The sequence below is a fragment of the Squalius cephalus genome, assembly GCF_949319135.1.
Source record: "Squalius cephalus genome assembly, chromosome: 3".
Taxonomy (NCBI): domain Eukaryota; kingdom Metazoa; phylum Chordata; class Actinopteri; order Cypriniformes; family Leuciscidae; genus Squalius; species Squalius cephalus.
Window position 1 is genome coordinate 18,614,171 of NC_137124.1, and position 21,816 is coordinate 18,635,986.

Consider the following 21,816-nt stretch of genomic DNA (forward strand, 5'->3'; position numbering starts at 1 on the left):
TAACCCCTTAAAGGCCAAAAGTGACAATGTCAGGACTCACAATTCTGCTCTGGCAGAACTTCTCATGGCTTTTAATGAGGACTGGAGGTTGAACTGCCACTCTAGTGGATGGGATCGGTGCAGCACGGGTCTGCTTTAATAAAAAGTGCCAGTTTTAGTTCTGCTGAAAAGCATATTAACATTATCATTGATTTTTTTTATTTTTTTTTTTTTTTTTATTTTTTTTTTATTTAACAGGTCCCTTGCTAGGCTGGGTGATGAGATGCTCAGTCATGAGATGCAATGAAGACTTCTGCCAAAAAATTAATGAAGCATGGCTCGAACTTCATGAAGCTCCAACACTTTACATATCATATTTCCAGGCCATGGAGTACAAGACTGAGCAGCTGTAAGGAGGTGATCTCTAATGAACTTTATGTAATGAGGTTCTTTTACAAAGTGATTTTAACATGATATTGTGTCAAATGCATTATGCATTTTGTTTAAAAACATTAAGTAATGAAGCCTAGTTTCTGTCGGTCTGAAAAAGACCTCAATATGGAACACGATTCTATGTTGTGATCCCCCCCCCCCCCCCCCCCCCAAACCAGGTAAGTCACTGCTCTGGTATTATAATAAAAAAGTTGTGTGTGTATATACGTATCTCCAGGGATCCAGATAAGCTGCACAGCAGAATGAAGGAAAGGAAATGTGGTTCTCATTTACAAATTAGAAATGGCTTCTCCAAAGGGCAGAACGTATCAGATTCAGCTCCAGATTTCAAACAGCTTTGTTTTACCTGATCTAAATCTAACTTTGGAAAAGTAGAAAGCTCGTAGTACCTTGAAATGGTGCTCACTTTATATTTCTGTCACCAAACCCAGTTTTGCGTCCACCCAATCAGAGCCATAGTGGATAATGCCTAGATTGGCAAGTTGGTAGTTTCATTTGAGATGGTGCAATGAGGCCTTCTGCCAAAAAAATAATGAAGCATGGCTCAAATTTCAGGCAGCAATTTCATGGAGAATGAGGGGAGAGTAGCCAAGGCACCAAAGTTCACTGAAAGATGCAAGAATATTGTGATCTTCAAAACACAAGTAAAGCAAAAGTTTCTCATCCTATTTTTGCATCCTTTTTGTAGATTGTAGTTCGTAATGAAGATTGACATTCAACTTGACAGTTGGTGTGATGGATCCAAGATTTGTATAAAATCTTGGCAAACGGCTTTATTACAACTCTTTCCTGCAGAGAAATTGAAATGAGACTGCAAATAATAGAAAGATAGATTGCAGTGTGGACAGAAAGTGCCACCTGTTTATTTTATGTTCTTTAACTGTATTGCTTTGGCTTTGCACTGGCAGATTGCACTTGTCTTTTTCCTGTACTAGGGACACAATTCATTAAGGCAAGAGGAAGCCTGCATTGAGTGCCTAGTTACCTGCAGGAGAGGTATGCTTTTCTGCAAGTGTAGTACATATCTTAAATAGCCGAATTCTACAAGGACAAATGAATAAATATGAAGAAATGAATCAATGTAGCAGTAGTAGTTGTTCACTGAGGGATTTTGTCAGGTTTTATATTGGGAAACGGCGATTACTACTGTATAATTGTTTGGATAAAGGCTGCAATGGGAAAGTTTTTACTGTGAGAAACTGTATTGTTTGTCCCTTGGAAGGCATATTTAGAAAAAGGAGTCTGTGACAGAACAAGAATTAAACAGGTTTTGATTATGCTGAGATGAAAACGAAGCCAGATGCGTTTTGATAAATTTACGTGTGTTTACAAATGGGACACTAGTGGCGGATAAGTGCAGGGTTTTCTTTCCATTCGTTATTTTTTTCCTTTTTCATTTAATTCTTGTATGCATTCAAATGTCAAGTTTCTGTCGTCTTTCTTGTATTTCTTGTTTTAAAGCCAGAACATTCTCAGTTTTATGATCTCTGATTTTCCCTAGTCTCTCTAGACTTCAAATCGAAATAAATCTCATGGTTTCTCAATTACTTTTTCTTGTCTTTGTCAATCCACACACTCCTTGATCCCAGGTCATGCTTTGGTGGCTAACTGATGTTCACATTTGCTCCTCCTTCTCTTGTTTGTTGAGGGACTTCAGAGATAACGTCCTAAAGTTGGGGGAGTCATGTAGCCCAAGAGATGGCTGCGCTGTGTTCTTTAGCTTTCATTCGCAGTGTGGCGATGCTGGAGGATTTCCTGTCGGGGTCCATGTTTAGATCGTACCCATTAATGCCAGAGCTCATGCCTGGACTCCCAAACAAGCTGCCCATGTGTGTCTGTCCCATGTGACCTCCAGGACTGGGCACACCCAAGAAGTCAGACACTCCGCTAGCAGCATGTGGATGAGGTGGCATGCAGGAAGTGACTGAGTCACAGGGTACGACGCAGCCCGGCACCGGAGATGCCGCACTGCTGCTGCCTATCCAAGAAGGGTTCTGAATCTGCAACGAAGTCAAATGCAGAAGGTTAAGGTATAGTGCATTTACATTCTGCAATCTCAGCATCAATAACATTAATGTAACTTCTAGTCTTGAGAGCATTTATCAAGTCTGACTCCTCTTGTTTTGAAATATTGCATTGGCGAAGGTGCAGAATCCTCAGTGGTACTCGATGTGGAGATATATCAAGAGCTGTGGGGCATTCATCTGGTCCTGTACTGAGTGGGAGCTGCTTGACTAGTGTGGAGGAGGAATGCCTGTCTCTGTACGCTCCTTCAACACCCAGAGTAACCTCCTCTGCTGAGCGGAGGGAGCACAGAGTGAATTGATAGGGCTGTATTCTGCTCTGGGCCTGGGGAGGTGGGGGTCTGAGGGAGGGCTGTGGAGGGAGATGAAAGCCCTCTCAGGGAGATGCCCCAGATGTGAGCAAAGCTGCATTCCACAGCTGCAGGCGCGCTCCCCAAAGAGCCACCCCTGCCCTCCGACCCGGCCACATATTCATAATAAATCCAGGAGATTCTTTGGCTCTCCTGTGAAGGCGTGTCGTCCTCGGCCACAGCCCTGGTCTGACCTGACCTCGACATTGTGTTTCCTTAGGTCTCGAAATTGTCAGTTGTCTGCCTTCCTACTGTTTTTCATTTGAAATTCATCACCAATATTCACTCTTTTTAGGTTTTAAAAAGTGAACTTAATCATAAAGATAGCTTTCAAATAAACCCAACTATGACAGTCCGTTCTAATAACAGTCTTAATAAAACACTCTGACAGGGCTCCCCGCACTACTTAAGTGGCGCCGCAACATCAGTACAAAACAGAAAGTGCGACCATTGTAGTCTGATTCCTGAATTGATACTTTTTACTGAATCATAAACATAAAGCACAATCAGTTCCTGAACAAATGACTCAAATTAGTGAATCAAACACACAGTTTACAACTGAATGTGTTAATTCAGTGAAGTTACTGGTTCTTTATATGACAATGAATGTATAGTTAAAGATAAACGTTTTCAGTTTTTCCTATTCTGAAGTAATTAAAAAGTCTGTGTAAACGCATATATATTCCTTAAAAGTACTTGGAGAGCCATGAACAAAACTTTTTTTTATAAGTACTAAAAAACTGATAATGGAATGGAACTTTTTTCTTAACATTTTTCACAATTTCCATCCTTAATCAGCATTATTAACTATTAATATTAATTTCTGATATTTCCTTGACTTTCATTTATTACTGGAGATAGCACTATACCTGAGCATAGTTTTCTGGCCGAGTGAGAAGAGGCAGTTCATAGGCCGTCGAAAAATGTGTCCGGACCTGCTGCATCTGTCCGAAACGCTCTCTTTTCCGCCACTTGGCTCTTCGGTTTTGGAACCACACCTGCAAGCAAGACATCAACCCTTAATCATGAGGATATCGCATTAGTAAGTGATTAAATGACCTCATGCAAACTGGCCACCTGTGGTGTTACATCATAGAGAGGAAATGTTTTCTTAGTGGAGATTTATTGACAGAGTAATAAACATCTATTATCAAACTTTCTATTTTAAATACATTGTGTAACTAATTTGGTATCAAATGTCTAGTTGCACTTTCTTTTTGGTGCCTAGAAAGTCACTAGCCACTTTAGTTGTAAGTCTAGAGCTCATGTAGGAAGCCATTTGGCTGTATTATAGATCAGCGTCTTTTCCTGGAAACAGTTCGGAGAGACCTGGCCATTGTTTGATGATGTGGGAGCTGACAGATTGTGATGGCCTCCTCTGAGTTTCTTTTCTATCAGAGCTATCAGCAGCAGCAGGGGGCAGGGAGGGGAAAGCAGGAACCCACCGGGTCCAGAGGCTTCGAATAACCGTTTCACTCCTCCTCCTGCACTACCAGCACATGCTTGCTTTGATGGATTAGGAGATTGCTGCTCGGCTTTTAGAAAGGAAAAGGTGAATTGAAAATGAAAATCATTTACTCACTCTTGTGTCATTCCAGACCTGCATGACTTTAATTTCTGTGCTGAACACAAATGAATATATTTTGATCATGCAGTGAAATTAAGTGGGCTCCAATGTTGTTTTGCAGCCCAAAAGCATCTGAAAATGTATTTCAAATATCTTCTTTTGTGTTCCACAGAAGAATGAAATTCACATATGTCTGAAAGACATGAGAGTGAGTAAATGATATTATTATACTTTTTGGGTAAACTTTCCTTTTAACAAACAGTTAGTACTGGATTTTATCTGGCAAGTTACACTTTCTTTCACATTTTTCCCTCTTCTTTTCTATAGAAATATGCATTGTGTCCCTGAATAGATGGTTATTTAGAGATCTGGGAATTAGAGAACAAATTACACAAAGTGATTTCTCATGGTTCGCAGTCTGAAGAGCTGCCAAAAATTCCATTCTTTTAATCCCTGTTCTTCTCTGTTTAGAAGTATCTGTTTATTGATTTGTGGAGTGGAAAGTTTTTTTTCAAGCTGAGCCTTTCTTTTGTCTTGCAATCTCAATTCGTCACGGAGCTTGAACTTGGATCTGGGGATGGCCCTTTGGTCAATCAGTTTGTGGTTATTGCATCCATTGCCAGCAAGATGTCAGCCTATCTCTAAGCGTAACTTGATAGCACCTTAGCTCTGTTTGCACTTAATTTGGTGGTGGACATCACTGTCCCTTGGCTCCACATCATATGTTTGTAGAGCTTAACTGCCTGGAAATAAAAGAACATTTGTTTTGCTCAGATTTTTTCAGAGAGCATCATCACTCTTGTGGCTCTCCGCTTGCATCCTTGTGTTTTGAATTGATGCTAGGTTTTGATACCGTCTGGGCATCTAAGAATGCAAAGATGTCCATTTATTATGATTGTCTGCACAGCATTTTTATTCCTGTTTTTATATTTATCTTTTTCTCAGACTGTCTTCCCTTTCATAAATCTAAGCATGGAAGTTGTGAGATCGAAAAGAAAGATGGAAGAAAGTTCAAAATGGAGTTTGTTTTCATTCTATGTTTAATTTCCTGACTCTTAAGCCCCTGGCTTTCCATATCTGACTCTCCAACCCAGTAGAGGCGTGTAGACGAGTGGTGGAAAGATTCCCTTGCACCTCTCATACTGATGAGCCAATACTGAGGTGTGTTGTATAATGCTTACACCAAAAGTTCACCTTTGAACTAGACTGGCAGGGAGCAAGAGAGACCATAGATGGGGAGTTATTTGGATCTGTATTTTTGTCAGAAGTGGTTGGTGCAACCTTGGGCTTGCTTTTTGGTTTCTTTAAAAAAATTTCCAATCATTCTTTCTCTTTAGTGGTTGCTGGTGAATAAGTTCAAGGCTGCCAACATTAACAAGTCAACTAATTTTGACCAGCACCTGTTAGAAACGTAGTAGAAAAGTCTTTTTTAATCTTTTGTATGTTGTCCATGCGGGCTAGTAACACAGTAATTGGTAAAGACGTTGACAGCTAAAGCAGCTTAGAGGCTTATTATGGAGCTTTATTTATGTTCCAGCACCAGGGGAGAAAGAACAGAAACACTGAACTAAACCTAGCAGAAAAAAACAGCTTTGAAGTCCAGAGTAGCTTTGAGGATTGATGGTCTGACTCTGCTGTCACTCAAGCTCACCTCTTCTACTTCAGAATCATTCATTTTTTTGTTTCTTGACCTCCAGAACTGTAATTATAGTAAAATGCTATTTATAGCATATTAAGCCCTTAACCTTTTACCAGATGTATCCAGACATATGAAGTATATTAATATTATCAGATCTTTTTCTTAGAAAGACAAAGAAAAAACAATCTCAGCCAATTTGTGGAGACATTAGTAATTTACACTAATGCAGTTGAGTAAGTCTGACTGTACATAAGTACTGTTATTATGTGGGACTTTTTGCCTTCAATAAGATAGGAGAGTAAAGAAGCAACGAATGGGTGGAGTGGTGGGTTCAGCAAATGAACGAGCCAGACTCTAACTCTAGTTGCTTGCACAAATGCATCACTGTCGGAGCACATGCAACTACCTAAGCTTGCTTTTCGCCGTATGAGTCATTTGTTTTTGTCATTCATGTTGCTGTAAAAAATGTTATGGTTGGCATTAGGGTAATGTGCAGTAAAAATAGGTATCTTTTTGTGCTGTCCCAAAGTAGAGAGTAGATGAGAAAAGGCTTCACTTATAAGTTTCAGAAAGGTTTGACAGTGTTCATTGTCCCTGGAACTGAACCATTGTGGTTCTTTGGATGTTTCCAATTATTCTTTAGTTATAGCTAGTCGTGTACATGGATATAAGTCATAAGCATCCCTCACCATGTGAAGGAACTTCAGGCCAGATTCTCTCACCTACCCTTGAGAGCAGGGAGGGACACATTCTTTCCTGAGTGGGACATTAATGAAAGACAAACAGTGTAAATCCAGGGCTTCTAAGTAAAGCGCACATTCAGGGTCGGGTAAAGGGATCTCCCGGTCTGTCTGTTGATGCAGGAATGCAGCAGTAGTGTTGGAGGGATTATATGCAAATTTAGGGGTAGGGGTGGGGGTGGGTCACATAAAGGTTCTGGTTTTCCAGACCTAGGCTGAGTTTAATACAGCTGGGCTCAGAGGTTCAGGTAGAGGCTCGAGATGAAAGCAGACCCTGACATGTCTAATCTGAAAGCCCCTTTTTACTTTATGATCTCTTGTGACGGCCAACTTCAACAGCTTTTTCTCTGTATTCTCTATTTACTTTTAATATTCTTTGCACTGAGTGTAATCACTCTTCCTCCTAGTGTCGCTGTTCTTTTACCAACTTTGAAAAATACCTCTTGGTCTATATTAACAGGACTTCCATTCCTCATTTTTCAAAGCTCAAATGGACTAAAATTAGTTGAGAGAGACTTCATTGTTGATCTAGCCTCATTGTACAAGGTTATTCAAAACATGTTATTGAATTTGGTAATGTAAATGTGTCTCACACCTGTACACGAGCTTCTGTCAGGTCAGTCCTCAGTGCGAGTTGTTCCCGAGCGTAGACGTCGGGATAGTGTGTTTTCTGAAAGACTTTCTCCAGCTCCTCTAGCTGATAGCTTGTGAAGGTGGTACGGTTACGTCTTTTCTTGCCCTTGTTGCTCTCTCCCTCGGCCTTGTCCAACAACGGAGAAGCCAAATCTGAGTTTGGCTGCTGGGGGCTCTTCACTCCTGACTCCTTTATGCTGAGGTAGCTGCCATCCATCCCTGCAGGATCACTGTTTTGGGGCAACTCAGAATCTGTCAGCCCTGTGCTGTCTTTACCTGTAGACAGAAAAAGAGACATTTGTGAAGGGTCATTATTGAATTTGATTTAATTTCATTTGAGGCTTGGTTTAACAGCAATTATTCTCCTATCATCATTGTGTTCTTCATCCCAAGTCACTCCAATGACTTACTGTAAATTTATATTATAAGAGTAAATCCCTCTGAAGCAATCTGAGCTTTTTTAATTTTCAAAGTTACATTTTTTCTGTTAAGAATTAAGTAATGTTTGCTGGTATGTGCATTGTATTTTATTATATGTATATATATTTTTAAAAACTCTATCCTTTTAACTAAATATTTACATTTTATAGAAACACATAGGGGGGAAAGTCATTAAAACCTGGTGTAATTTCATTTTTAATACCATCCCTATTTTTTACAGTGATGTTTGGAAATTGAAAATATATATAGGTAATACTTTAATACTTTTGGGTGTCATGATCTGACAATGAACAATTTTTACAACATTTATGAATATAGGTAATGTTAATTAATATGCTTTTGTTCATTACCAATTAATGTTTGTTTGTAATACTTTAATGTTAATTATTAACAGATTTACTATCAAGCATCAGAAATGTAGAAATTACCCTACATTAATAATGTTAACAAATTAAACAATACTGTTAACTTATCTAAGTGTTAGCTATAATATTGGTCAATATAATATAATATTGCATGCAATTTAATATTAACCAAGGCAATGTAGTGTTGTCGTTCATAGTTGTAAGACCCGTGGTTGTAGTAACGGCCACCAGTCTCAGCTCATGAATCAGCTGCTCATGTGTAACAGACACCATGGCTGTAATTGCAGACTGACAGAAAATTACCGGTTTCCCACTTGGGCACAATTCGAAGACTACTGCCCTGTTTGATGAGTGTAGCCTCAAACATACACACAGTCTGTGGAAAGGGTGCAAAATGGAGCTTGGCTCGCAATGAGGCCGCACTAGCGGCCCTAGAGTAGTAATTTTCTGCGTCAAGCCACTGGAAGCACACAGCAGCTCAGCTGTGAAACCCCAGTCAGCGTGCCGGTCATAAATTCAGTCAGATCAATGAATGTGAGGATTCCAGTACATTAGGTCATTTCTCCAGCTCTCTCTCAGTGCTCATTACCTGTCTGTGCTTTGTGGAAAAGCTGTGCTACAAAGACTGGCATGCTCACTCAAATCATAACGCTTACAAACTCGATGGCTGTATTGGCAGACTTTTGGCTGTTTCTCTCTGTTTCACTCATTTAACTGCATGGAGGAATAGGGTGTAAAGCTGGATTAGAGTTCCTTTTGGAATGTTCCCTTCTTATGTGATCCAGTGGCGACCCTGAGCTTTATGTCTTACTTTAGCTCAGTGCTCAGTGACAGAAAGTTATTTTAGGTGATGCAGTGTTGAGGTGTTCATTTTCTAATGCGAGACTTGATTAAAGCCTTCTCGGGTTTGAGCTGAGGGGCAGATGGGTAAATGCTACTGGTACACATGCTTTTCTCACCTCCTCACAGAACCATGTAGGGTAATGTTCAGAGCCAGATTAGGTTATTGTGGTGCCCCATGAGAGAGATTGTCAATGGCTTGTAACTGGCGCAGTACCCTCAAAAGTACTCCTTTGTATTTTATCCCCAAACAGGGTGCATATTAGCATCTAATGGTAGGCTACTATATTAAAGGGATTTTTCACCCAAAAATGAAAATTAGCCAATGATTTACTCACCCCCAATCCTAGGTCAAAATGACATTCTTCTTTCAGAAAAAATACTATTGGAGTTATTTAAAAAAATATCCTGGCTCTTACAAGCTTTATAACGGCAGTTAATGGTTGTTTCTGTTTTGAAGTCCAAAAAAGTGTATCTATCCATCATAAAACTGCTCCACACGGCTCCAGGGGGGTTAATAAAGGCCTTCTAAAGGAAAGCGATCTGTTTGTGTAAGAAAAATATCCATTTTTAAAACTTTATAAAGTAAAATAACTATTTTCCGTCCAAACGGCCATACGCAGTCTACTTGCGCCTAAAGAACAACTTACGTTGCGCTTATGTTGAGTAAATTATGGGCTAATTTTCATTTTTGGGTGAAATATCCCTTTAAGGGCATAGTCCACTAAAACGCACAAATTCTGGCATCTGACAACCTGTATGACTTTCTTTCTCCTGTGGAACACAAAAGAAGGTGTGTTGAAATGACATGTAAGTCAGCAGGGTCTAAAGTTGTTTTGGACCCCATTGACTTTCATTGTATGGTTAAAACATTCTTCAAATATCTTCTTTGGTGTTCCAAGGAAGAAAGTAAGTCATACAGGTTTGGAACAACAATAATAACATAATTTGAACTTTTGGGTAAACAATTAATTTAGGGGTAGATAAGCCACATATGTACCTTTTGAAGGCACTGCCCCAGTAACAAGCTAAAAGTAAAAATTTTGCACTCTTTTCACTCTTTCACATCTCCCACTATTTGAAACCATTTGTACGGCCCTGATTTGTTCACACCCTAAGCATGTTGTCCCTGGGCACATGCCCAAACGCCCATGTAGTTAGTCCAGCCCTGGTAATGTGTCCAACAAGAACATATTGGCACAACCAGCCTTTCATTCCTCCAAGTTCTAATCTTTCAGTTGCCAATAACCATGTGAACTGTGATCAATACAACAATTTGTGGCTTTGTGAATCTCGTGTGGTGTCAGTGATTTGAAAAATTGATTCTGCCTAGGGAAAAAAACATTAAGATAATGTATAATACACTCCATAAAATGGAACCAGCTTTTTTTAATGGCATCTGGCTTTTGGTTGAATCTCTCTCTTACAGGCATAGTTCACTAAAAAATGAAATGAATCACTCATGATATTCCAAACCTTTTCTAAGAAAGACAAAATATATTTTGAAGAACGTTGGGTACTGAACTGTTTTGGTGACTGTTGACTGACTTCTATTGTATGGACAAAAAAAATCTAGGCTAATGTGCTAATTTTCCTCAATCCAAATAAATCCATTCTGATTTCAGATTCATAAAGTTCTGTTTATAGGAATCCTAAACTTTGCAACTCGATTCACATTTTCATTTACTTGTGTATTTATATTATATCCTCATTGGGAACTAGAAAAAGCCACCACTGTAATGTTACCGGAGCTACCGTGAGTATAAATTACGTTTTTGCCTTGATGACATACCTTAATGGAAAGTTAACAAATATGGCAAAAAAGATTTTTTAGCAAATATTTTGTAAATATTCGGTTTCCTCCACTGACACAGTTCCTAAGACGTAAATAAACACACAGTTTGCACGTTCATAATAAGTAAAACGTATGTAAACTTATTGTAAAAGGGGTCTGGTAAACATGCGTATCACAGCACTGCGCATGTGCGCGAGGTATTTTTTAATCCGATTGGGTAAAAAAGTATTGATCGTATTATTTCAGGTCTACACCACCCCTTTCAATGTGATCAAAATTTAATTTGGGTCAAGCTCAATCTGATCGATTGGGATGTTTATATATGAAGGCCTTTCAGTCTAATTGAGCCATTCATTTTTTGGGTGCACATAAACTTAGCTACTGAGATATTTATCTTTATGTTGCACAGAAAAAGAAAGTCATATGGTTTTGGATCAATATTAGGCTGAGTAAATGACAATTTTCATTTTGTGTGAACTATCCCTTTAACTCTTATTGTTTGTTTTAGATTTAGAGAGCTTTAGATTTCAGCTATGTAAATATAGCATTTTTGTCTTTACCTTTTGTAGGTATATGCCTTAGGAACTGCTCCTGTTCTTGACCATATATCACATTGTATATGCTTCCTTTTGGTTGTCTCCCTATTTGCCTTTTCCAGGCACCATGGGCTCAGCCATGACAGACATGGAGCCAGGCCTGGGGGTATAATGGTTCCCACATTGCCACTTGCCCACGACTGACACATCTTGTTAAGCAAGTGGGAGCAGCGAATTTACTCAAACATAAATATTTTCAGCTTGTCCCTTCAGATGCCTCACGCCTTTTGCCCCCACATGGAAAAGCTGACAGCCTGTTTGAAATCGGGGCCTAGCGATCAAAGGCTCTTGTTTATACCCCGTGTCACTGATGGCTTTTGGCAGACCTAGAGTATTGTGACAGTCTCGTAGTCCACCAAGGGTTCAACCCAGGCTCTCCGCTGCTCAAGGTGAACAGAGAATTGGCTGCCCCGTAGCTCCACCATATGGGCGAGTAACATGACCTGCCTTCTGGGCAAGAAATCTCACGGCAAAATGTTTCTGTCAGAATAGAAAAAGTTTTGAACTGGAGCTCTGAGGGGGGTAGTGGTTGAAGATTGCAAAAAAAAATGCAGAGCAGAACATGGTCATGCTGTTTTACCCTGTTTGTGGTGCTGTTAGACACACTGAAGTTTCATGAGGTCATATCTGGCTTTAGGAAAAATGTCTACCACAGATAATACCAGAAAAATCAACAGTAAATTGCAAGTGAGAATATTATTTTAGCAGAATTGACTGAACAAGGGATCTATTCACTGTCCATTTTAGGCTATCTTTAGGCTACTTGTATTTTCACTGCTATTGATCACTGATTTTTCAGATTTATTCATTACATATTTTAAATGTTTTGCTTGATGTTTTTGATTGTCTAACGTACACTACCACATATTCAAATATGTGGCATTAAGATTCATAAATATTTTTGAAAGAAGTCCCTTATCTTTAACAAGTTTACATTTATTTGATTAAAACACATTCAAACATATTCTGAAAAGAATATTACAATTGTAATAATTAAAAATGTAATTCATTCCTGTGATGGGATCATTACTCCAGTCTTCAGTTTCTCATGATACATCAGAAATCATTGTAATATGCTGATTTTGTGCACAAGAAACAAGCTCAGTTAAGCTGCTTAATATTTTTGTGGAAACTGAGATGCTTTTAACTTTAGAACGGCATTTGCGTTGAACATATTATGCATGTTATGTAGAATGTTTTTGCTAGCATTGGTAGTGTGTGAAATTTTATTTCTCTTGTTTATTAGACATCCTGCATACTGGTTTTAGGTGAGCGATTATTTTCTTTTTAAAATTCATGAGGACATAATAGTATTTGTGTGTTTTCCATCTAGTTATCTGTGCGTCAGCTTTTATAACACTGATTCCAAGATAGCACACTTCTCCGTCCTTACAGAGTGAGGGATGTGTGAAGTCCTTTACTTTTCCAGTGCACTGAGGTAAGAGAGTCATTGCATCAGTTACCAGGGCAGGACAAGAAGTTCAGCTCTAGGTTAGGAGACGGTGAGGTTCAGGAAAAAGACTAATTGGCATTTTAACCCGAGTAGGTTCACACCTGTATGCGTAACAAGAATGGGGCTTGTAAACCTACTTTACAGCATCTACTTTTACCTCTGACTCCAGAGTAAAATATCTTCAAATGGGTCGCCATTTGATATATCCTATAAATCAAGAGGAAAGGGCACCACTATATATTTTCATAAAATATGCATGAATGGCTAGCACAGTGGTTCCAGATCCACTTGCACTAAAAAGGTGCCTTGCCTTCGATGGGAGACGCCAGTGGTTCCTGGCTTTGTAGGATGTCGGTGCTCGACCCCGTGAGTTAGCAAGGGTCAGATCTTTACAAGGGGCAGTCATTTAGTACCAGCTGAAAACGGGGGAACACATCAAAGTGTAATTTAACTAGCTGTAAAGCGGCAGGGCATCCTCTATGCTTTTTTACAGAATCTGATTGTTAGGGTCAGCAGCAGGCAAATAAAAGAAACACTATAAATTAGGCTACCTGGGGTCTCTGTGAAGGGTTAATGGTGAAATATGCCAAAATTAAAAGGCATAAATAAGACGTAGTCAGGCCGGGTTTCATCGTTATTATGACTGAAAGCAAATGGTAAAGGAAATCGGGGAAGACTGTTTGCTCATCTAAGCTTTTATTTATATCAGTAATTAGATTTGTTTTCTGTGCTTAAAATATGGATTGAATTGTAATAGGCAGCTCTGTGTTCTGAAGCCAGGCCAACAGTCTGAACTTCCCTTCCGCCATCTAATTATTTCAGGCTCTTACAGACGGACACGGCAAGAGATTGATAGGTTGTGATATGAAGAATGACTGGCTGGTGGCATATGGAAATGGTGAAAGATTTTTTTTTTATTGGTGATTGTGAGCGTGACACCACAAGATATTAGTAGAGAAGGAGCCTCATTAGTAAACGTCTACTCGTGCAGCCATTTGCAAAACCAGAGCAAATCACATACTCAAAGGCAGATGTGACAACAGCGGCGCGATTCTTAACTTAGCCCAACCAAACCACAGGGACTGTCTCCTCCTATAACTTGCTTTACGTTTTAGGGGTCACCTCTCGTTCTTGAAGTTGCGTACTTCTGAGAGAACTGTGACTCTATTCAATAGACATATACACGCACAAGACAGCAGTTGTTTCAGAGAGAGAGTTGCGTCTCAGCTGGTGCCGACTAAGAAAAAAAACGCCCGGTAGTGAGACTCTGATGGGTATCCGCAGAGAAGTCCAAACGCACAGCTAGTCCTGGAGGACGATTTATCCCAGCAGGCTGCAGCAAAGAGCACATGCTGGGCAAGAAAACACAGCATTTCCTTTAAACTGCTTCTCGCGATAAATCACAGCTCGCTTCGCTCCTCCGGCTCCCTTGGAGTGTCAGGACAAAAAGTATTTGAACTCAAGACTGCTTAAACCTGAGGATGTTTATCAAATGCAGTTTGAATCCGTCAAAAAGAAAACATGGGGTGTCAGATCAAAACTCTTTGAGCTTGTTTTACTAACACTACTTGGTTTGGTTGCGGCCTTTCAAACAATTATGATTATGGAGAGTTTAGATTTGGTGGTTTTCTGAAAAAATATAGCGAGTTAAAGTACTCTGTGTAAGTGGAGTATTTTAGTGATTTCGGCTGTGGCTTCGGTCCTTGGGCACAAATATATCTCTGTTGTCTCTGGTGCAAGGGTTACAGAATTAAATCAGTTTAAATATGTTGCAACAACTTGCCTTGTACTGTTCTCTTTTTTTATTGTACTGTTTTGTTTGTTAAGCAGTTGACATCGCATTTCCCAAACCCTCAGTAAAGTTTGGAATCTCCTGGATGGCATTAGAAACCACATTGGAGCGGTGCGCTAGTTAACAAGCACTATGGAATGCTGTAAAAACCTAACTAATCACTGTCTTGTAAGATGATAATGTAAAGAAAAAATACAGAAGAGCCAAAATCTAAAGTAGCATAAAGGCATACATTACAGTATTAGAAACTTGAGAAACACTTTTTTCTTTTTTTCTTTTTTTTTTTTTTTTTGGTTAGTTCACCCAAAATTGGAAATACTGTCATTTACTCACTTTTACGTCTTTTTAAACTCATGACTTACTGTATGCTTTCTTCTGCAGAAAACAAAAAAGAAGATATTTTGAAAAATGTCCATACAATGAAAATCAATGGAGTCCGGTGGTCTTACCACAACATTCTTCAAAATATCCCTTTTTGCAATTCACAGAGTTCAGCAAAACACAAAGGTGAGTAAATAACAGTATCTTCCTTTTTTTGTAAAAAATATATATATATATTTATTTATTTTCATATTATCAATAAGCTCCAAATCAATAGTAAAGATCTGAAGCAACAATTTTCAGTTTGTTCACATAAAAATTGCTTTCACCTTTGATCAAATGCTCAGCCGTTCTCTAGTAGTTGAAGACCTGTTAGAGGGAATCTATTTGGGTTCGATTATGCTGTTTAAATAGAGGCCTTGTCTTTGAAGCCGACTGCTGACTTGCCGTGCTCAGGCAAGCACACTGAGGCTAATGTAAACTGCAAAGCCAAATTTTGAACTGGTAAAATGATCCCAAGTCCTTGTCACCTCTCCTTAGATCAACAGACTATGGGAATATGCTTTCCCCCCCTCTTTGCACAGGACTTCTGTTCCACTCTGACTATATCCATGCTTTTGTTATAATTATTTTAAATTACAATAGTGTAGTAATACAGACATTGCAAATTATTACCAATGTAAATAATACATGGTGATTAATTCATACAGTTGAAATCATTAAAAGTAGCCTATACTTCAGATGTTGTGTAAATTAAATAACGTTCTTTATAAATGAGAATATTTCAACAAATCAAACTATTATGTCATTATATGCATGTGATATCTTTTATTTATGTTTTTCTATTTATTTTTATATGATAAAAGTGGCTTTTTAAACTTTTTTTTTTTTTTTTTTTTTTTTTATCCCTACCTGCAGAATTTAATTGTTTTACAACCGGAAAAAGGTCTTTCTGCTTGTGAATGCTCATTAAATAAATGCAGCTGAGCTACTTCCTTTCATATAGTTATTCATCATATCGGCCAAACACTCTTATAAATTATAGTTTGCTATTTAGTGAGAGTCTTAAAAAAAGATTTGCAAGCAGGGAGAATATATGAAAGCGTACGTACACAACCTAGGAATCTAAAAGCTTTTAAACTAAAAAGTCACCATCATTAAAATGCACAAAAGTCCACTGAACAAGGAACAGGTCTGATTTGTTTTGTAGTTGTCCCAAACACTGATTGGAGCAAAGACTTTAAACACTGCCAGTAGGAACAAACTATGAGCAAGCTTAAGCCTAAATGATTCACACAACCACCAAAGTACAAAATAATACTGAAAAAGTAGTAATAACCCAAACACAAGTTGCAAGTTTTGCCTGTTGCGCTATAGGTTGTCAATCAAACTTAACGTCATTTCTTATCTGATTATCTCTACTGTAAACACTAAATGATTTATCCCATGAACACGGTCTAGCCTATTCATTTCAAATATCAATGTCTATAATACAAATACCTTGTTCATCATGACCTGATCTAAAGCATGTACTTGCATTGTGAGTGAATCCTTAATTGTTGCCTTTAATGCTGATATTGCCAAACGTGATCTCTTCCATCAACATCTCATGCCAAATGCAAAGGCTGTGATGGTGACACGTTGTGTATTTGTACAAGGCATTTGTTTTACAAGGTTTTATGAAGTCATCATCCTTTGACATTTCATGGGCTCCCTTAGTCTTGATTAACAGGGACCATGTCAATGTACATCTGACCTATAGTGATCTTTTTTTGGGGTAAGGACAATTTAGTGTTCATGTTCACTAATGAAGGACAATGATGTGGTAAAATTGGGGTTTCACTGACGAGGTGATAAAGGGCTCCCTTTTAAGAGTGTCATTTTCTTTGTGTTATTACTACTGACCACAAAGGAGAAATTAGTCAAAAGCTTGTTTTGAAAACCACATTCCCTCTTCGGCATATAATAATCATGCCCAGGGGAAATGTGAAGTTGATGCAAGTGTTAGTCTGTGACTGCAGAATTATGTAAGCCACACTCAATTTGGTAAGTATCTTGGTTTAAATAGGCATTTATGTATTCATTCAATCACTAACTTATTATCATTCCTCTATGTAGGCATCACACATCATAAAATTACTTAGCAACTTTCATTTTTGGCCTGAATAATTTCTCTGGCAGGACACTTTGTATGTTGCACTTTTTGAGTTGCTGTAATGATGTCTATTGAGAGCAGAATGAATCATTACATTTTAACAAGCTCTTGGTTTAAATGCACATCTGAATAATAAATTGTGATTTACTATTTGATAATCAAAGTGGTTTTTCAAATTAGACCACATGTTGTAATTTCATTGCCCTAATGAACGGTAGTTATCTGTATCGGCCAATCTCGTCAGAAAGCATTGTTATTCTTTGTGCTTCGAAGTTGCTTTTTCCTAATTATATGAGTGACACACTGTCTCAAAAGAGTTCCATTTGTGGCAACGTTCATTGGAAATATATTAATATCGTAAAAATAGCACACAAACAGTCATAAACCCATTCATTAAAATGGATGAAATGTGTTTTCAGTTTAAGTCAGTTACTCAGTGTTCACTAACCTCTAGATCAATTACATTGATGCATTCATTATCCCTTATTAAAAAAATAAGCTATCCCTTTGAACTGAGACTCTGGAGATGCTGTTGTTTACAGGATGCCACCAAATGCATGCATTCTTCAGTAACCTATTTACTACCCGTCATGAATAAAGCAGGATATTGTTAAGAATATCAACACTCCCTCACCACAAGAGGGTTTGCTGTCACTGATTTGGATTAGTACTACCTGCTCTAAATAGACAGACATTATTTTTAAATGGACAAGTAAGTGTTTTTCAATTTCTGATTTCTATTGTGATGCTTTTTGCTAATTTTCATGAATGAGCTATATGTCAAAGACAGCTGCTGATGGTAAATCCATCACTTTACCACTGACACTTTCTGCATATTACAGGAGGATTAATTGGAACATTTTTTCTTACCATCACAAAGTAACACTTTATAATATCTTTCATTTATGATGCAATGGCATTATATAACATATAGGCTAAGTTTAAATTAAACTGGCTAATTTAGCCTACTTGTAAGGTTCTGTTAATCAACTCCTATGGTCTTTTTCTGTCAGAGAGGTTTTAATTATAGTTTGGGAAATAGGACTTTTATTTGACAACATCTGCACAACAGACCATTATTAAATCTAATGTAGCCTATGTCTATATCTCGTTGCGTCATCCGTTTATTATGCAGCGCGTTCCCGAAAGCTGCAGATGTAAACGAATGATGGCTTTTGTAGGCTATTTTGTCGTATGAAAGTGTCAATCCGGTCACAATTCTAAATAGGCAATTTATCTCTAAACGTGTTACTATTAATGCCGTTGTTATTGTGTTACTGCTTCTGTTCATTTATTTTCTTTCTTTTTTCCCCTCTCTTCGATGTTGCAACTGACAATAATATCGCCATGTTCTTACGGTCTCTTTTGCACTCTGTTCCTCTGATATTTTTGACAACTAAACCTAGATGAACCCGTATGGCATTCTTCCCCATATAAAATTGTCGTAGTCTTATAGTTTTCAGTGGACACAATATTCTTAGGCCTATAACCGATTGAGATGCAGCCTATTCGTTTTGCCCTTTCTTATTGCAGCCAGTGTTATGTTTTTCTAGACTATATTGAATGATTATCGTAGTCCTGCTATATATTTAGGCTACTGCAAGCTTTGGTAATTTCAGGGGGGGAAAAATACCAAGTGATTGTAGCCAATGTCTGAAGATGCATTTTTGCTTTACTCTTGAAAGTCGAAGCATGTTTTTAAAGGTTGTTTTGATATTATAATAGTTGATTAATGACTATCGGTATATATTCCATTTTCCAAAAAATTTCCTCTTCATGTTTTTCTTAAATTTGTCAATATATTTCCTCTTTCGAATAATCCAAAAACAATGCAGTCTTAAACTTATTTTGTGAATTTTTTGTTTTTGTTTTTTGTTTAACCTTTTTTCTTCTCTTATTTTAAACTCCAGACAGTTCATACAGCGTTAATAGCCTGTGGTCGCACAGCACACCTGACATTTTTCTTGTTACGTCGAAAAAAATCGTTTAATCTCAAACACATTAGTGTCAGTTTAAAATATGTGCATTGTTAAAAATGCATTAACTAAAACAAACATTTGCAAAAGACTTTTATGGACACATTGAAACATTTTTCCAACCTCATTATGGGCTACCGCTACCAACTCTTTGGCTTCCGTATCCGGAAATATTTTTAAATGTTTGTCCCTCCTGTTTTAGAATTTATATTTTTTATAACATGGTCATTCTTATTGCATTATTATTATTATTATTATTAGACCTATTATTAGAATACGGGAATCCTGAGAAAAGCTCTCGTGTAGCTAATTTTGTTTCCATCCACGAACACTAACTTCACAGATTGCTAAAACGTGTTGAAAGAAATATTTTTGTTGCATTTGTAGAAAATGAAATGCCTTTACAGTTTATAATTGAAGCTGCACATGGCTGTACCAATTTCAGTACCCTCATTTTACAGGCTATTGGTTAAAGAAGCGTTTTTATTTAGTTGCTCTTGATTTTTTTTTTTTTTTAAGTGTTTTATTTTGTGCTATCTCGCGATGTCTTTTAACTAATTCCAAATAAAAGCACAACACTTAATTCACCGAATGCACGAGCTAGCAATGCTTGTAACCTATTTTATAACCTACAGTTATGCAACATTTTCACCAAGTCTTGACTTTGTTAGCCCAGAGGGCTTTCGTATTGCGTAGCCTATTGCTACAGATCCGAGCCTGCGGTCATATAGAGTGAGAGAATTTGTCAAAATCCTTAATGTGTCGTCGACAACTTGTAAAAGTGTTTAAAATTAGTTGCATTTGCCTTCCAAAATGTGTTAATTCAATTGTCTGCTTCAGATCCAGTATTAAGAATTGTAATTCAGATTATCGCATTAAATATAATTTGATTCAATCTTCAAAGGTAAAATGTAGGCTAATAAAGGGGGAGGTTATGCCTCATCCTAATTGTGTTACTGTGAGAGCTGAGCCAGTTATATTGGTAGTAAGTTGTGAAGTCAATTGCATTTGCTTTGTAAATATTAGCCTACTGATGGACTTCACTCTGATGTGATTATCAATATGAATAACCGCCTCTCAAGTAAAATAACCTGGTCTAATTGTAGCTTTTTATTAGAGGGATTTGCAGATTATCTTAACAGAGTCATAAAAACATTAATGCCATTGCAGTTGAACGCTACGCTGTGCATTGATTTGAAACGAGAAAGTAGAGGACATCTTGAGTTGCTTCTCTGCATACTAAGACTATTTTCTATTTTACAAATGCTTGATTTTAAACTCACCATAACAGGCGATGAGCCCTCCGTTGTGTCCGTTGTCCTGCTGGAGTTTGCTGCTGTCTGGGGGAGTTTTGCAGGAGGACCTCTGCATGAAGAGGTGGTATTTGTTAAAGGTGCCTTCCCCAGCAGTGGCATCCAATGACTGGCATTCCTGCTGGAACGGGCTCCCAGCTTTTTCCCCGTACGCCTGACCTTTGTTGGTCAGGAAAGCGGGGCTGTATTTGGTGTCACTCGCCTGGAATGTCCTGAAAGGGTTCGCCTGGTGATCCCTACCTTGCGGTGCAGATGGGCTATAATATGAATCCATGGATGTCATGTCGCAGTATGAAACGCACGTCTCGGCGTTCATTCCTAAAAAAAAAAAAGTTTCTGGAAGAAAAAGACGTCCAATCGATTTTTTTCTTTCTTTCTTTTCCTTTTTTGGAGAGCAAAGTGAGCAGATACGCTCACGCTCTCTCCCTCTTCCTCGTACAAACCAATACACACATACACACTCACACACGCACGCATAGACTTGTGCAGCAGCTGGCTTTGGTTATACAATGATTCAGATGTTTTCCAGAAACGGATAGCTAACCAAAAGCTAAAAAGCCCCCTTAAGGTTAGAGGAGTAACGAAAAATGCGTCTTCTGAAGATGCAGCCCAGATCTCCTCGGTATAGACCACTACGCACGTCAAGACCTCTCCTCGGTTATTATGTAGATGAAATGAATGGGTGAGGTCAGACCTTTGCTAAGAAGAAGAAAAAAATGTTTTGTTGGAAATATGTGGGGGGACTTAACACATGACATTAATGTCATTAGGATATGAAATGTAGAACTGATTGAATGTGAAGGGCAGAACGGAGGGAACAATTTAATGGTTGATTCGCAATGCTTTTTAACTAAGACTTTATCCTGCAATGCAACAAAGAAACAAGTTTGAGCTCTATATGGGATTATATGTCTGTTGTGTTTAAGCCACTGATGTGTTTCACTGTTATCTTATGGTTTTCTTTTCTGTTTGATATATTTGTCACATTTTGACGTTTTTTTTTTAAAAAAAATCTTGTTTTATCAGGTCTGATCATGCCTTTGCCACCATCAAGATCGACTTCGTATTTCGTATTTTCGCATTTAAATTGTTAATGCAATTTGAAAGAAACACTATTAAACCCGAATAAATTTGAATTAAATATTTTAAATCTATAGATTGCTGTAAAACTTTTTCTAGATTGAAAGATTCAGGCCACAGCAGCCTCACTAAATTAATTCTCATTTATTGTCATGAAGGTGTTCTTGCAAACATATTATGTTTCGTGTAACCTATAGCGTTGTTGGTATGGGCTGCCAGCTCTTTTTATTTAACAATCAGCATGAAATTATGTAGTTTCCAATAAAAAATACAAATGTTTTTAGCTATTACATTTTTCTATTGG

The 21,816-nt window shown here is 38.0% G+C and overlaps 1 protein-coding gene across 1 annotated transcript; it reads right to left on the reverse strand.

The window, feature by feature from the left end:
- Window positions 1-232: 232 nt before the first annotated feature.
- On the reverse strand, window positions 233-21,112 carry alx4a (ALX homeobox 4a). The gene is made up of 4 exons (XM_079867342.1): window positions 20,403-21,112; window positions 7,348-7,661; window positions 3,676-3,804; window positions 233-2,432 (listed from the first exon to the last, which is right to left on the reverse strand). The coding sequence occupies exons 1-4, from the start codon at window positions 20,746-20,748 to the stop codon at window positions 2,115-2,117; spliced, it is 1,107 nt and encodes a 368-aa protein (XP_079723468.1). The 5' UTR covers window positions 20,749-21,112; the 3' UTR covers window positions 233-2,114.
- Window positions 21,113-21,816: the final 704 nt, after the last annotated feature.

What these genes read in the sequence shown, in the direction of transcription:
- alx4a (XM_079867342.1), bottom strand. Translation starts at nt 20,748, where the DNA reads ATGAACGCCGAGACGTGCGTTTCATACTGCGACATGACATCCATGGAT. An exon ending in TGACAGAAGCTCGTGTACAG is followed by an intron (nt 3,805 to 7,347) that starts GTGTGAGACACA and finishes TCTTGCTTGCAG; the next exon opens with GTGTGGTTCCAAAACCGAAG. An exon ending in GGCCAGAAAACTATGCTCAG is followed by an intron (nt 2,433 to 3,675) that starts GTATAGTGCTAT and finishes ACTTCGTTGCAG; the next exon opens with ATTCAGAACCCTTCTTGGAT.